The sequence below is a fragment of the Megascapheus bottae genome, chromosome 29 (genome assembly GCF_031878675.1).
Source record: "Megascapheus bottae isolate mThoBot1 chromosome 29, mThoBot2.hap1, whole genome shotgun sequence".
In the NCBI taxonomy this organism is placed as follows: domain Eukaryota; kingdom Metazoa; phylum Chordata; class Mammalia; order Rodentia; family Geomyidae; genus Megascapheus; species Megascapheus bottae.
Genome location: NC_143537.1, coordinates 12932068 through 12949589, shown reverse-complemented (window position 1 = coordinate 12949589; position 17522 = coordinate 12932068). Strand labels below are relative to the sequence as shown.

Below are 17522 nucleotides of genomic sequence, written 5' to 3'. Positions count from 1 at the left end.
TGCAGGAATGGAGGCATGGAGTTGGCCCCGCCCACTGAAGACACGCCCACCATGGACAGAGGTCTTGGCAAAAATAGGGAGGTACCTGTACCTGCTTACCAAGCACAAGGCACTGAGTTCAAACCCCAGTATTTCTCTAGAAACCTGCAGTACAATACTATTCCTATGTGCAAAAAAAAAATATATATATATATATATATATATATATATATTGTGCAATTAAAATCCTCTTAAAGCCCAGGCACCCATGGCTCACACCTATAATCCTAGCTACTCAGGAGGCTGAAATAGGAGGATTGTGGTTCCTTGTCAGCCAAGGCATGAAAGTTTATGAGATGTTTATCTTCAATTAAATAGTGAAAAGCTGAAAGTGGAGCTGTAGCTTACATAGTACAGCTGAGAGACAGATCAGAAACCCTGAGTTCAAGCACACACACACACACACACACACACACACACACACACCTAAAAGTTCTGTTCCTAGAGTAAATCTCATGTTACATGTCCTTACCATATTAAAAAAAAAAGTAAACCTAAAAGAGAAATAATCTTATTTGTTTGAAGCAAAGATTTAGGGGGCCTTGGAAGTGTTTAGTTATCATAACATACCCCAGCGAACAAAATTGCATAGAGACAAGCCTTTTGCTAGGCAATGATTCTGGGAGAAGCTGCTGTCTCAGATGGATTTTGAAGGTAGGGAAAACATCTCCAGATGGGAATCTGAGAGGGGAAACTGAGAGAAAAAGGTTCAGAAACAACAGGGCAGGTGAATCAGGCCAGGCCGCTCTGGGTATATAACACCCAGAAGAAGGAGACCCCAAATCTCTGTGCTCTGCTGGACAGGTATTTGTTTTTCTTATCCTTGCATGAACAGCTCATTGCTTCCAGGACAAAGTTTAGTAGCTTGAGAGAACATGAAGACATTGTCGTGGTCACAGTCTGAACTCAGTGGTGCAGGGCTCAAATACAAAGTGAGCTCAGCCTTGTTCCTCCACTACCTCTGGGAGAATCTATTTCCTGGCTCATTTAGGAGCAAAGATTCCAAACACCCACGACCCGATGGGAACAAGAAAGACATTCTGCCATGTGGCATAGTCCTCGATGGGTGGACATTAGTCCCAGCCTCATGTTTCTGTCCAGGAAACAGTAAAGGGGAAAAAGTGGAGAATGAATTAAATAAGGAGGCCCTTTACTCCAGGTCTCTCTGATTGCTTGTCTCCAGCTAAAGCAAGTTATTTTTTTTTTAATTTTTAATTTTTTTCCATAGAGTCCCATAATTAGGTGAAGTCCATTGAATCCTGTCCCTATCTCAAGTTCAACTGATTAGCAAATGTACATTGCATTTGCAAGAACAAAACCTTCCTTTGCAATTGAGTAGAAAACAGCAGCAATGGTGGGTCATCCTGCCGTACATGGAGTCATCTCTGAACACATGGGGAGTCCAGAGGTAGCACAAAGGCAAGGCTAAACACCAAGACCCAGATCCTGTGAGGAACAAAGCATCAAGTGCTTACGAATCGTGCCCAACCCAAAGCAAAGGCCAGATCCCACTGAGTCTCCAATCACAGCTCTGTGACGCCAGAGGAAACACTAGAAAGGCTCACAGATACTTTGCCTGGTGTGGCTGAATCATAGAATAAATGGTTCCTTTACAAGCCTGTGTGCACTGATTATTCGTGTAAAAAATCTTTTCCTTTCGATGGAAGCTAAGAGAATTGTATTTATAAATTGCCTCCTTAGGGAATTTTCCTATTCACTCAACAAATGCTTTCCTGGCTTCTAGATGATTAGAAAGCCATCTAAAAAAATCCCTTAATGATGTGGTTATGTATTTAGTGTTGTCATAACCATGAACAAGCGCAGAACAAGGGAGGGGAATATGGCAAAGCATTCAAAGAAATGAAAAGTAAGTGTGTAGAAGTAGCAAGGCTCTGTCTGATCCAGTCTTTGGCTGGCTCTCTAGAATCACCTTATTCTGGCCATCACCTTAACTACATTAGGCCTCTTCCTATCTCAAAACCTTGGTACTTTCTCCAGATTTAGGAGAAGCTCTCCTCCAGAGTTGTTTTTTTTTTACACCTTCAGCCTGGTTCTCAAATTTCCACTCTCAGCTCAAATACCACCCCTTTGGAAAGGACCAGTTCATAACCAGTTCCTTTCCTTTCTCCTTCCTGACTCCTGGTCATCTGTGAAACAGATGTGAGAGAGTGGAAACCCAGTGAAGAGACATAGTTGATGTCATTTAGAGCTATGGGTCTGGATCTCTGCCAGGTATAAGAATTAAGGATAGTAGTGAGTTTATTGAAAGCAGAAGCATAGACTCTCCACTGAGAGGGGTCTCCCAAGAAGCCCGGGGTCCCTTGGGTCTTTCTGGAAGACAGTCTGTGCTGATTGTATGAGTGCTTTTGCATATGGCGCCCGAATTCTTATTGTGTCTCCGCCTTATGCACACAGGAGCACCAAAGGGAATCTGATTGATCTTGCAAAGGGTATGATGTCACCAAGGACAGAAGATTTCTGTATGGGACCCCAGGGCATGATGGGAGCTACTTTGAGCAGGAGCCCTAGGCACTATGGGAACCAGAAAGCCCCACAATGGGCCTCATGTTGTCTACCATATGTCATGATGTCAGACATTTTCCACCCCAAACTAGCTTCCCAGTTAGACCCCCCAGACTGGAGGATTCCATTGTCTGTCATTAGAACCACTAGATGCTTTTGGTGTTGCCTACATGGTACAAACAAATAAAAACTGTCAATTGTTGACTTAGGCAGTCCAAGGGAAAAAAAGAAGGGGGAAAAAATGGAGGCATTAATCCAGACTTGTATATGACTGCCATGCATGCATTCCTACTTCCAACCATTTGTCTGTTCCCAGGTTGCACTTTGAAATGGGCCCACGTAGTGTCGTTTGCTTTCCAATCTGTTTTGTTCACACCACACACAATCTGTTCCACGTGCTTCCCTGTCATATTTTATTTCTATGTTGTGATAACTGTTCCCAGCAGGAGCCTGCCTTGTTCTGTTTACAGCTCCTTCCATGATAGCCCTTTCCAGGGAGCTCCATTTCATAGGCAGAAGGAAACTGAGGCTCAGACAATATGGAATCATCTGCTCCCAATCACTCAAGACATCAGAACAGCCAGCACCCAAACTCCCACTCAATACTTCTTGCCTCCTGCTGCAGAAAGAACGGAGGGTTCTTCGGAAGAAACCATTTGGGGGTTGTGGGTGCAAAGAGAAAGGGGTAACTATTTGCTCTCTCTGAGGTTGCTCTGCTGGCTTAGCTGGGGATGGGTGGAAGAGCCTGAACAGGCAGGGAACAGGGAAGGAAGGGAATGAGGTTCAAAATACCTGGTAAATAGGGCATGTGCCATGGGTTATTTAAAGGAAAATAGATCTGTGACTTATGCACCATGTGTTGAAACCAAGCTAACATTAATTAGCACAGAGGACTCAATGTTCACTTATCTCCTGTTTGCTGATGGATGGATGCGGGGGGGATCTATTTTTTTAATCCCCACAACATTTCATATTTAAATATGTTCCCAACCCGAAGGATTTCAAATACCAGATATGCGGAGCCACAGATGACAAAACCTTGGAGACAATTTAACACAGGGATGGGAGAGGAAGGTCCAGATACAGAGAAACCATATGTTTCAGTATCAAGGGCTGGCCAGAAGCAGCTCTAAAAAAATAGTGCCTTCTTCTAAGAAAATAAACCCCAAATATATATATATATATGTATATATATATATATATATGGAGGAAGTTCCAGTTCCAGCACCAGAGCAGTGCCAAATATTGTCTTATATCTAGGAAGCAGGCTGGGTGGTGGCTGGCACCTGAGACGTTAAACTATGAAATGAGTTATGGTGGATCCTTCATTTGTTGTTTTGTGACCTCCCCTAAATTCTTTCAGCCTTCTGAACTTGAGTTTCCTCACGAATCCACATATGCTTTGTGGTGACGATTCAAGAATTGGATGCCTCTTCCCCTGAGAGTTGGGGAGGGGGTTAGAATGGGACAATGACACCATGCTATGGAGAAGTGGAATTCTGGTCCCCTGATTGCTTCTATTTCATGCAAGCTCCTCACCATACCACAGGCTCTTTCCTCTGGGAAATGTCTATTATTATTATTATTATCATCATCATCATCATCATCATCATCATCTAAGGAGTTGCCATTTCATAAATCAGTTTATAAGTACCATATATCTTGATCAGTGTTACCTCTTTCAACATTCTCACCATCTTTTCCCTACCCAACCCTTCCCACACTTAACTTGGGAGGATGTACATTGGATTCTTATCTGTATTCTTTCCTCCTCTTTTCCTCTTCATTTGTCTACCCTTTTCTTCTTGACCCCACCCCATATCCTTTGAGTTCCTACTTCTGTGTTATTTTGATGAACTTTGATTTGGGCTTTCTAAGGAATTCCACCATTTGAGATGTCCCTTCCATCTACTACCGTGTTTCAGGGAATACATACCACCCATCATATTTACTGATGAGTTTGTACTCTAAATCTAGCTTCCACATAGAAGGGAAAACATAAATACTTCTACTTCAGAATACTAAGCACCTGGTCCCCTTTCTATGCAGCCTCTCCAGTGGCTTTTGTATGGGAGAGCATTTCTACTATTAAATTGGTTTCCTTAAAATGAAACCTCTTAGCTATTTCCCATTAATATATAGTCACTCCTGAAAAAAATGTATGTATCATCTTTCATACATACAGTATATGTTCAATGAGCATTTTTTCAGCTGTGGAGCTTGAACTCAGAGCCTGGGTGCCGTCCCTGGGCTATTTGGCTCTGGGCTAGCACTCTACCACTTTGAGCCACATCTCCACTTCTGGTTTGTGAGTAGTTCATGGGAGATAAGAGTCTCACTTTTCTCCCCAGACTGGCTTCGAACCATGATCCTCAGATCTCAGCCTCTTGAGTAGCTAGGATTACAGGCATGAGACCCCAGTGCTCAGCTTTAGATGCTAATCTTTAAAATGGTACCTGTGAAGGTCTGGGGAGGCAGGAGATGATGGGTTTTTATGAACCAAGTGGAGTGATAGGTCAGAAATAACTTGCATCTTGATATTTGAACAATAGGGAGGACACAATAATGTCATTTCCTGACACAAATATGTTGTATTTATTTGGAGCTTTCTGATGGTGTTTCACTGAAAATTTTGCTTTGAGTATTGCAGGTTTGAGAAGTCAAATAGTTGGTTATTGTGGTGTTTTGAAATAAGTATGCATTCAGAACAGAAGTGGGGCTGATGATTTCAATGCAGATGATGTCAGCATCTTTGTATAAAGGTCATGGAAAGCCTTGGGAAAAAAATCATATTAACCTAAGTAAGCCAGAACCAAAGAAACATAGACTCCATGGTTTCCCTCATTTGTAATCATTAGTATAGGTAGATTAGTCCTAGAAAAAGATCACAATAGCACAGTAGCTATGGACATATGACCATCTATGACATAAGACCAAGATAATGCTGAGTAAAATGAACTCCAAGATATGGAAACAAGATGTTTTCCTTTGTGATTGTTGTTCTTAATGTATTATGTGAAGTTCTTTCTTTTTTTTTCTTTTCATTTTATTTCCCCCTAAAGTTTATCCCCTGTTATCACTGTATCTGATTTTGGTACTAGCTGTATTGCATATACACACATCTGCATTAGGAAAGGAAAGAACAACAAAATGGCGAGACAAAGGGCAAAGGGTGAAACAATGCAGCAATACAAGGAAATACATTAGAAATGAACTTTACGACTTGGGGGAGGGGGGTTGGGGAGAAAAATGTGGGAGGGGTAACCTTGTTTGACAAGAAAGGTAGTCACTACCTTACATAGGTAACTATAACCCCTCTGTATATCACCTTGACAAGAAAAAAAAAATCACGAGACTAGAAGAAAGCATCTAGGACAAGATGGTAAACAAAGATGGGGAGAGAGCTAAAACCCAACCTCTAGACACATCAGCTTAAAACTAAGCAGAAAGAAACCGGCAAAAGAACCCAAGAAGGACCAAGCTAGGATGTAGGCAGATACTCAGGAGGGTACAAGGCCTAGAAGCTAAGAGGATATTTCCAGAAGAAATAACCATTGTCATTGTTGTCATTTCAAGGGACAAGCAAGGCCTTCCTTATCTCTGTCAAGAGTGAGATATGCAAGCTTATCTTGCAAGCTAAGATAAAAGATTAATTGTCCCCATGTATGGAAAGAAATACTCTGGGGAAGTAAACTGAAATAGATGATGATAATGATGATGATGATGATGAAGATAGTTAAACAGACAGATCAATAGATAGAAAAATGATGGACCAGCAGATAGATAGTAGAGGAAGAGGGAAAGAAAGATATGATAGATAAGCAGATAGATAATAGAAAAATAGAGATGATAGGTAGGTAGGTAGGTAGATAGATAGATAGATAGATAGATAGATAGATAGATACAGATGGAAGATAGGTAAAGATACATAAATAGATTAATAGATAGTAGGTAGAAATAGTAGACAGATAATAGAGATGATAGATGGCAAATAGATATATACACATAGATATAGATAACAGATATATACTCATTAACAGGTACAATAACAGACATAAATTAATTAATTTACTATTGGTAGAATCCTGTACATCCAGCCTTGGCAAACTGTAGCCACACTACATTTCTTTTCCCTATCCAGTGGAGGAACAATAGAAACAGAAGGTTATTGATCTTTGAAACCTAACTCTGCATGAGTGCTAAAGCAATCCACTGGCTCACAGAGTCTTGGACTTTTCTTGCAGAGTGTTCAACTCCACAACTCCCTCTGCTTCTAGGGACTCTCAGTCCCCAGTTTGAGTGCTGGAATACAGTGACCTACACCTGGGGCAATGAAATCACTCCAGCTCTGCCAGGGACGCTTTAAGTGATTTTCTAGCTGGTGACAGAAAGAATGATTGGCCACCAACACAGGGCATCTTGGATGAAGTGACTTCATCAGTAGATTTGTTGCATTTGGCCAAGAGCTAATTACCCTGCTCTCGGACTCTCAGTGGTCCACACCCAGCGAGTCTCTTTCTGAACATAGCTCAACCAGGAGGCAACATAAGACACTTTTATTTTCACCCAGTAATGGAGAGGTGGACTATCCAAGTCTGTGCCTTCCTGTTCTTATTTCCATTACTTAAAAAAAAATAAACACTTGAAGTAGATGCCAATAGAAAATGGGCTTCACTTACTGACCTCCAGAGCTGAGCTAACATCTGCTGGTGCACAGCAGATGTCTCTTCTGTCCCCTTCCTCTTGGGAATGACAGGACATCCTTTTGACCTAAAGAAGAGGAAGGTCCAGAACGTAGGTTCTGTGAGAGTTGCCCTGGAGAAGAAGTGGCAAGGATCAAAAGTTAATGGCTGTGTAATAACATCTCACCTCCTACATAGACCCCAACTGTGTTCTTTCTGGAAGGCCTCTGCTCTGCTGCCTGTCTATCTGCATTCCTCAACCCATTTGCAAACTCCATCCAGAAACACTTTCTCTGGGCCAAGAACGATGGTATCTATTCTATTTCTAGAAAAATCTACTTCTAAAAAATCTTCAGGAGCTGAGAATGTGGCCTAGGGGTAGAGTGCTTACCTAGCATGCATGAAGCCCTGAGTTCAATTCCTCAGTACCACATACACAGAAAAATGCCATTTTGAACATGTAAGTTGAAAGTCATTGTAGAGACACACCAGATCATAAGGCAGCATACTACGTTCATTGCTGCACTGTTCAATGTAGCCAAGATATAAAAACAGACTAGATGCCCCTCAATGGATGAATGGATCAAGAAAATGTGATATTTATATGTGTATATATATCCATTAATGTACTCATTATCTGATCATGTAATACACACACACACACACACACACACACACACACACACACACACACACACAAAGAATATTACTCATCCATTAGGAAGAATGGTATGACATCATTTACAAAGAAGTGGCTGGACCTGGAAAAAATTATGTGGAACTAAGTAACACTGGCCCAGAAAGACATATATGGAAATTAGACCTAATGTATAAATATACAAATAAACACATATGTATTATATGCATAGGTACACAAATATATAAATGGAAGTATGGTATATGAAGGTCATTGAAATAGTATAACTTCTTAGAACAACTAACTCACAGTCTAACAAAAATGAATGCCAGAAAGCTTGTATTGAAATGGGGTGTACAGAGGAAGGAGTAGGCAAATGAAGAGAAAAAGGTAGGAGAAGGCAGTCTTGATATTTAATCCATACTCTATGAAATCAGGAAAATTGAGCTGAAAGGTATGAGGGAGAATGGTAGAAGAGGTGGTATGCATTAAGATGTATTTTACTCTTAAACTTACTTGTTGAGCTTGGGGAGTTTGGCCTAGTGGTAGAGTGCTTGCCTACCATGCACAAAGACCCTGGGTTTGATTCCTTGGTACCACATACACAGAAAAAGCTGGAAGTAGTACTGTGGCTCTAGTGGTAGAGCACTAACCTTGAGAAAGCCCAAATACAGTGTTCAAGCCCTGAGTTCAAGCCCCAGGACTGGCAAAAAAAAAAAAAAGCCCAAACAATAACTTGTTGAATAATAATCCTTTTGTACAACTACTTAAATGTTTAAATAAAAATATAATTTTTCTTAGAGAAACATGAAGAAGCAATGCCTATGTACTTTATATTTATATGAAATTATATATATATATATATGTATACAATTGAACTCCAAGATTTAGAAATGAGATCTCGCTCTATTTTTTAATTTTTATTTTTTGATGGTTCTGTCTTTTCTTTATGTAGGATGTGATCACATGTATATCTTTGGGGAGGTGGGGGAGGCCACAGAACTTGAGGGCAAAAGGGTAAAAAGGCACAAGCCCTGGCACTCACTGGACACTGATGAAGGTTAACTATACCAAATTGTGGGTGGAAACTGGAAGGAGGGACTGGGAGAAAGTGAGGGAACAGAAGACACTGTGCAAAAGGAAATGTACTCATTACCTGACTCATGTAATTGTAATCCCTCTGTACATCACCTTGATAATAACAATAAGTAAATTATATATATGTATATATTTATAAAACAAAGGAAGGTTACAGTCATACACTCATTTGTTATTGAAGGCCTACCCTATGCTGACCATAAAGACAATATTGAATAAAAGAACTGCAAGGTTCCTTTATCTTCACAGCAGTCAGATCTCAACTGCCTTGAGAACTATTTGTAGTAAGTATTGCTTTTAAATTCCAACACCATGATAGCTGTAATGAGGTCTGAAGGAGATGTGGCACTTGATGCATTGGTTAGGACCCAGAACAGCATATGCTAAGGAAAAGAGCTTCTTGCATACAAAAGGACAAAGTAATGATCAACACTGCCTAGTGTAGAAATGTATCATGGAATGACATTGGAGAATGAGCCCTGGGGCCTAGAAGGTCCCCAAATGGTTTGAATGTTATTCCAAGTGTTAATAAGAAGGCTTTTGTGAGCTTTTAGCAAGGAATCGACATGATGTAATCAATAGTGTTCAAGTGATCTTTCAGGATGTTTTGTGGAGAGGTGATTAAGCGGAGCTGTGAGGACACACAGGGCTGAATGGAAGCAGGAAGTCCAGTTCAGACGTCCAGATTGAGGAGAATGACCTTATTCTGAGCATGGTCTAAATATTTGTATCTGCCACTTCCTGCAATGGAAAGAACACTAGACCAGTCACTTAATTCAAAACCCAGTGGGATTCTGAATTCAAATTCATGTTCATCCAAGAGCCTAAGAGAGACTGATTTACCATGATATATCTGTTACATTGTGCTGGTCCACAAAAGCCAGGCATCTGGTCTACCTGCCTAGGATTTTTTTTTTAATTGTAGAATATCAGAGATGAAAGGAATGTGATTATGGGTCGGTCCTAAACCCCAAATGATATTTGAGTTCCTTGTTCTTCTTAGAGTTGTATCCCTTAGGGGACTGAGAATAGCCACCAAGTCAGCCATGGCATAAATAGGGACACTGATCTCTCATTCCCAAGATAACAAGAATAACATGGCCACCATACCTATTCATCAAAAATACCTTCCGCAAGCCAGTGGCTCACACCAGTCATCCTAGCTTCTCTAGAGGCTGAGAACTGAAGATCATGGTTCAAAACCAATCAGGGAAGAAAAAAATGAACCACAAAAAGCTGGAAATGGTGCCGTGGCTCAAGTAGTAGAGTGTGCTGGCATTGTGTGTGTCGGGGCAGGGGGGAACCCTCAGGGACAGTCCCTGTATTCAAGTCTCAGAATTAACACAAAAATTAAAAATTAAAAAATGCCTTCCTGGTTTTTTATTTCCTGGAATGTTTTTTTTTAATGCTTCTAGTAAGGGGACATCAACCTCCCAATGAAAGCATCTCTCCATGACTGCTCCTCTGCTTTCTTCACCATTTTGTTCCACCCTGCTGGTCTCACTTGTTTGAACAAGTTAACCATCTCTGGTTTCCTCTTAATGACAAGCATCTAGAACTGTTTTCCACAGAGCAAATAATAACAAGCATCCATTGAGAATTTATTTTTATTTATGAATGGTATTTTTAGGATCACGATTTTATTATCCTTAAGGAGTTGCTACAAAGAAGTTTCAACTCAATGTATCAATTTTGAGTCATTTATTCTCTCCCCCATCTCTCCCAACCCCACCCCTCCCCTCAATTTTCCTTGTTCCATTTTACATATATACATTAATTATTACAACTTGAATTTACCCACCTTTCCTCTCTTCATTTGTCTATCCTTCTCCATGTTCCCTCATCCCTCCCCCCCCCCCACACCTCAAATTCTAGCTTTCTGGTATTTATTTTCTTAGACTGTAAATTAGTTATTCAAAGAAGTTCTTCCCCTTCATATAGCATACTTTAATCAATACACTTGTGAACATATTCACATGACCTGCATATGTTTACCTGAATTTATAAATTCAATCAAACTTCCACGCAGGAGAGAAAATATACATCCTTTTGTCATGATTTTTGCAGTGAATTTTAGGCCTAGAGTGAATCTAATGTGATGTAGGAACGACGCATGACACAAAATGCTTGAGCTTCTTTAGCTATTAGGGCTCACAGGCTGAATTGGTGATCTCAATGCTTGTGAAATGGGAGGTTTTAGTGTAAGTACTGTCATCTGTTAAAGGCTCTTAGCCTGAAGTTGTCAGAGCACATCTTAGAAAGGGCTTAAAAATACATTATCTGTAGGGAGAGACTTCCTTAATCATTGGAGTGAGATATAAAGAGGAATAGGATGTAAATGACTTTGTCACTATGTGGTTCAGTATGAGTAAAGGCTGTGTCTGTCCATCGCATTAAAAGTACCCCCAATACAGTGTGCAGATCACCCTGTATTGTCTGTGGGAACCTAGAGATTTCTAAGTACCCTAGCAAAATCGGAGCGATCATTGGCTAGTCAAGTTTCTCTGCATCTGACATGAGTATGTCAAGGAAAAACTCATTATTTCACATATGATTGTTGTGTTCACCTCTGTGTGTGTGTGTGTGTGTGTGTGTGTGCGTGTGTGTGTGTCCTGGGGCTTAGACTCAAGGCTTGAACACTGTCCTAGTACTCTACCACTTGAGCCATAGCTCCACTTATGGCTTTGGAGATTAAGAGTATAATGGACTATCCTGCTAAAGCTAGCTTCGAATCACAGTCCTCAGATCCCAGGCTCCTAAGGAGACTGGATGACAGGTATGGAGCCAACAACATCCAGTTTGTACTTGCCTTTCTTGACTTTTTCTGTGGCAGTGGGGTACCAGAAGATTATGCCTATGTTTCATAGTACATTTCCTATAGTGACTGAAATATAGTTATTCTAGTTTCAATATCATCTCCCTTCCCTTCCTTCTAGGCTGCAGTTTTGCTGTCCTTTACCAAACAGAAATGATGAGATAGTAGCCAAACAATATGTTCATGTCCATATTTTACATGGTGTAGGATTACATTTGTGTTCAATATGCATATGAACATATATGAATCTTTACATATATATCTTTACATAAATACATATTTAATAGATATATAAATAGATGCATATAGAATATGTAGAAATAGATTTCAAAATATATATTTAGATCATTTAACTATGTATATGCTGAATATGTAAATATACATTTAGATAACCAGATATATCAAAATATAAGTATATATTTAGGTAGACAAATATGTTTAGATGTATATAAATATGTGTATATATATTCATATGTTATATATAAAATATATCCTAAATATATATTTAGGTATCTATATACATATACATGTGTATATATATGTATATAAATGCAATACAAAATATTGTATGTAAATTTAGCTATGCATAAATATATTTAGATATATGGTTGTATATATTGGTATAGATATCTAGACATAACACACAAATATTTGGAGTGAACTTGCATTTGAAAGGTTGCTTCTATACATCCAGGCTTTCTCTAGACATGTACCACACAAGTGTTCTTGCTGACATGTATCTTTATGCGTGTGCAAGTGTAAAGAGAATGTGACTCCATGCTCATGGACTTCATCATCCCTGAAGGGGCAGGGACCCCCCCATTCCCCACCCCCCCACACACACCACCTCCCTATGTGCGAGAGCGAAGGAACTCTCCAGTTCTTCTACATTTGGATTCTTGCTGACAGAGGAGAAAGAGTGCAATCAACTTTGACAGTTCTGCCGACATTGCTCAGGCTGCTGGCTCTCAGCTCCTCTTCCCACAGCCTTCTGCAATGGATGCCCATACCTCTGATGCTTCTTTTACTTCTTTTGGCCTCTAGGTCCCTGTCTGGTCGCATCGTTGGTGGCGTCTGGTGGTTCTTCACCTTGATCATCATCTCCTCATATACAGCCAATCTGGCAGCTTTCCTGACTGTGGAGAGGATGGTGTCCCCAATTGAAAGTGCAGAGGACCTCGCTAAACAGACAGAGATTGCCTATGGGACACTAGAAGCGGGATCCACCAAGGAGTTCTTCAGGGTAAAGAGATTTCTTCTCCAAAAGCTTTTTCCCCAAAATGTACTGCCACAATCATTAAAAAAAATATATCCTCATTAAAAAAAAAATGACCTCCTACCCAGGCTCTGATGGTTCAAATCTATAATCCTAGCTACTCAGGAGGCTGAGATCTGAGGATTGGGGTTCAAAGCCAGGAAAGTTCTGTGAGATTCTTATCTCACACACAAAAAAGAGGGAAGTGGAGCTGTGGCTCAAGCGATAGAGCACTAGCCATGAGCACAAAAGCTCAGAAATAACATCCAGGCCCTAAGTTCAAGCCCCAGTATCAGCACCCGAAAGAAAGTAAGAAAGAAAGAAAGAAAGAAAGAAAGAAAGAAAGAAAGAAAGAAAGAAAGAAAGAAAGAAAGAAAGAAAGAAAGGCAGACAGAAAGAAAGAAAGAAAGAAAGAAAGAAAGAAAGAAGGAAAGAGAGAGAGAGAGAGAGAGAGAGAGAGAGAGAGAGAAAGAAAGAAAGAAAGGAAGGAAGGAAGGAGAGAGCCAGAGTAGCTGCTTCACTAAAAACAAGTCAGACAAACTCAGAGCATGGCTCAACTTTGTACACACAGCTTTTCTTTCTTTTCCACATTTTTATTAGCATCCACTGATTACATAGATAGGGGTTGGGTTGGTTTTCCTAAGTATTTCATTAGGAAGTGGAGATCTGTTTCAACTGGTAGAACTCAATCCTTGAACAACAACAACCACAAAGTTAAGAAGTGTATAAGGCCCTGAGTTCAAGTCCAAGTACTACACACACACACACACACACACACACACACACACACACACACACACACTGCATCACTCTCTTTTGTCTCCCCTTCTCTTTTCCCAAATCAGTCTCAACAAGCTCCATCTGTAGCAGCATCAGAGCTCCTGCACTCATTTAGACCCCTGCCATATAGCGATCTGTGTGCCTTCTGTGAGGGCTGAGAAGAACATGAATTACAATGCCCTTCTGGCTCTCATAAGGACTCTAGAGACTAATTAGTGATCCGTTTGGAACAATTTATGGATGAAGTGCAGATCTGATGATCTTTGTATTTCCTCCTACCTCACAGCAGAATCTCAGACTGTTTGCTGGATGGATAAGGCCATATGTACTGGGAAAATGATGGGAATAAGTAATATATTATTAAACAGTGCCAAAGGAGAAGAGAGGGAGGGAGGGACAGTCAAAGGGAGGAGGGACAAAGTGGATAGTAGTGAAAGAGGAAGGGAGAGAGAGGAGGAGAGATGGAAATGACTTGTCTTGAGCTGAAGAGAATGAATTCAGGCAGGGAGCTAAGGACACCCTCAGCCTGGCACTAGAGACTCATACCTGTAATCCTAGCTACTCAGGAAGCTGAGATCTGAAGATCACAGTTCAAAATCAGCCTGGGCAGGAAAGTTCCTGAGACCCTTATCTCTAATGAACTACCAGAAAACCAGAAGTGACGATGTGGCTCAGTGGTAGAGCGCTAGCCTTGAGCTGAAGAGCTCAGGGACAGCACCCAGGCCCAGAGTACAAGTCCCACAAATGACAGCCACCAAATAGACTCTTTTGTCCTGCATATTAACCCCTTCAATGCCATTTTATGCCTCTATAAAAATGGGGATTGAAAGTATCTCTCTCAGTCAGGCGCTGGTGGCTCATTCCTGTCATCCTAGCTACTCAGGAGGCTGAGAACTGAGGATCACAGTTCAAAGCCAGCCTGGGCACTAAAGAACGTGAAAGTCTTATCTCCAATTAACCATTAGAAAACCGGAAGTGGTACTGTGGCTCAAGGAATAGGGAGGTAGCCTTGAGCTGAAAAGCTCAGGGACAACACCCAGGCCCAGAGTTCAAGTTCCATGACTTCCAAAAAAAAAAAAAAAGTTCCATCTCATAAGTCTTAATAAGATTAAATGAAAGTAAAAGCATCTGGAAACACATAGGAAAAAAAATAGCAGTGATAGAGGCTCTGCTTGCTACTGTTACTTCAAGGAAGTTCAAGCATTGGGAAACCAATCAGAAGAAAGATGGATGTTCCAGGAAAACACGTCTAGCCTAAGTAGGATGAATACATCCTAGGAAAAGTGGAGCAACTCAAACAATATGAGGAGAAGCTAGAAATCCTGAACCTTAAGCATGTTCATCTTGAGTTGATATGAAGCTATGATAAAAAAAATAACAATAATAATGATAATAATAACCATTAGCTAGATGCTGTAATCCTAGCTACTCAAAAGGCTGACTTCTGAAGATTGTTTAAAGTCAGCCTGGCAGAAATATTTATGAAACTCTTAACCAGCAAAAGGCCGGAAGTAGAGGTATGGCTCAAGTGGTAGAGCACCAGCCTTGAGCAAAAAGGCAATAAGTTAGAGTGCTTGTTCTCAGGCTGAGTTCATGGACAAAATCCCTGGTGATGTTTGATAGTGTTGTCATTGTAAGCTTTGTGTTCAGGAAAAGGCACCAAATCTTTATTACTATTGATACCAGTTCCAAAGCTTAAAAATAAAATCATCCATTTTTTTTTTCAATCCTTAGAAACAAAAAGCACCAGAGGGTTGGTTGCCTGGTCAAAACCCATCAATGAGAGACTATCTTGACTTGTTTAAGACTCACCAGCTAGAGAGAAAAAAAAACCATATCTAATGTCATTATGATATTTCTGACATGTTATCCTACAGCCAAAGAACTCAGTAGTTGTCCATAAAGCCAATACTGTGTCCTAGATCTCAAAGCCATTCGGGAACCATGAAACTCACAAAACAGTCATGGCTTCTCTGTCTCACAGAGATGGCTCAGTCCCCAAATGTATTACCTGTAACTAAATACAAAATAGATGTCATCTTCTTGTCTATAAGAAACTGAGATTCAGGGAAATTATGATGCCCATATTCTTGGTAGCTATCAAATATGAGTTTCCTCATTCTGTTATGACAAGTATTCTTAAAAAGATTACTCTAGCTGGTTCAGTGACTCATGTCTGTAATCCTAGCTACTCAGAAGGCTGGTTCAAGGTTCAAAGCCAGCCCAGGCACACAAGGACCGGAGACTCTTAGCTCCAGTTAACCTCTAGAAAATGAAAAGTGGGGCTTGGCTTGAGGGCAGGTGGTAGTCTTGAGCTGAAGAGCTCAGGGACAATGTCCACCCCCCCCCACACACACACACAAAATCACCCTAAGCTGGGCACCAGTAGCTCACACCTAGCTACTCAGGAGACTGTGGTCTAAGGATCGTGGTTCAAAGCCAGCCTGGACAGAAAAGGCAATGTCTCCTATTTCCAATAAACTACTCTGCAAAAACCAGAAATGGCCCTATGGATTCAGTGGTAGAGCACTAGCCTTGAGCACAAAGAGGCTCAGGGAAAATGCCCAGGCCATCAGTTCAAGCTCCAAGAACAACAAAACTCTAAAATGAAGGATACAGAGGGTTATGGTGGAAAAGGTATCAGGTATGCCATTAGGGGACCAGGGTATTTCTCCTTGTTCTAGTCACAACAAACTGCATGGCATTAGAAAATAGAGTTATATGACAGGACTCAATTTCTCTCTTTCATTTTTTGGTGCTAGTCCTGGGACTTAAACTTTTTTTTGTGGGGGGGGGGGTTGGTTAATTGGAGATGAGTCTTACAGACTCTCTTTGCCAGGCTGTCTTCAAACCTCAATCCTCCTACCTCAGCTTTCTGAGTAGCTAGGATTACAGGAATGAGGCACTGGCACCTGACCAGTTTCTTACAGAATTACTGCTATGTACATTGAGTCCTTCCATCTCTGATACTCTGACCTTCGATCTCACCTAGACATTTGTTGATAGAGAGCTATATCATGCCCTCCCCGCCCCCTACCCCACAAGAATAAGGAAGAAATAGGCTAGAATTTCTTCCACCGCCATCATTTAAAGAATCTGGTTTTCAGTCGTCATGGTAGGCCCAGAGCTATTTGGCATCCCCAAACCAGAATCACTTAATATTCCATCGACAGTTTAATTAACATGTGTGAGAGCCAAGGGAGCTATAGATGATAGGAAAGATCCAGGGGCAAATACCTGGGGTCTCTTTCTAACAATTCCCAGCCATTCATGCTCCCTTTCCCATCCCCCGAGATCTGATGTTCCTGGTAGTCTTCTCTAGGGCCTGTGAACATAGCTCTCTTGTGTCTGGGGCATGAGTGTGAGGCTGAAGGGATGTGTTAATTTGCTGCATACTGCTACCCCCTCAAGGAACTCCTTTGACTCTGGCCTGTCCACAACCCAAATTCCTGCTGTGACCATCTTGTCAGATCCAATCACATCTTGCAAATTTCCCTGCTGTGTGTTTTTGTCAGTTTTATGGCTGGTCGGTTTTATGCAAATTTGGTCACAGCTGAATTTTCTACATTTCACAGTTTCCTGGGAGGGAATATTAAATACATTTGGGGCTGTGGGTATTTTCTCCTCAGTTCATGAAATCCTTCCTATCTTTCCTCCCTTTCTTTCTTTGTCTCACACCTTGACACTGTTGCT

The 17522-nt window shown here is 40.9% G+C and overlaps 1 protein-coding gene across 1 annotated transcript in view; it reads left to right on the top strand.

Annotated features, from left to right (window-relative positions):
* The window catches only part of Gria1 (glutamate ionotropic receptor AMPA type subunit 1), a 133133-nt gene that overhangs the window by 78010 nt on the left and 37601 nt on the right, over positions 1-17522 (top strand). Inside the window, exon 10 of the mRNA XM_090321173.1 lies at positions 12839-13037. Within this exon, the coding sequence (XP_090177299.1) occupies positions 12839-13037 (199 nt within the window). The remainder of the gene's footprint in view (positions 1-12838; positions 13038-17522) is intronic.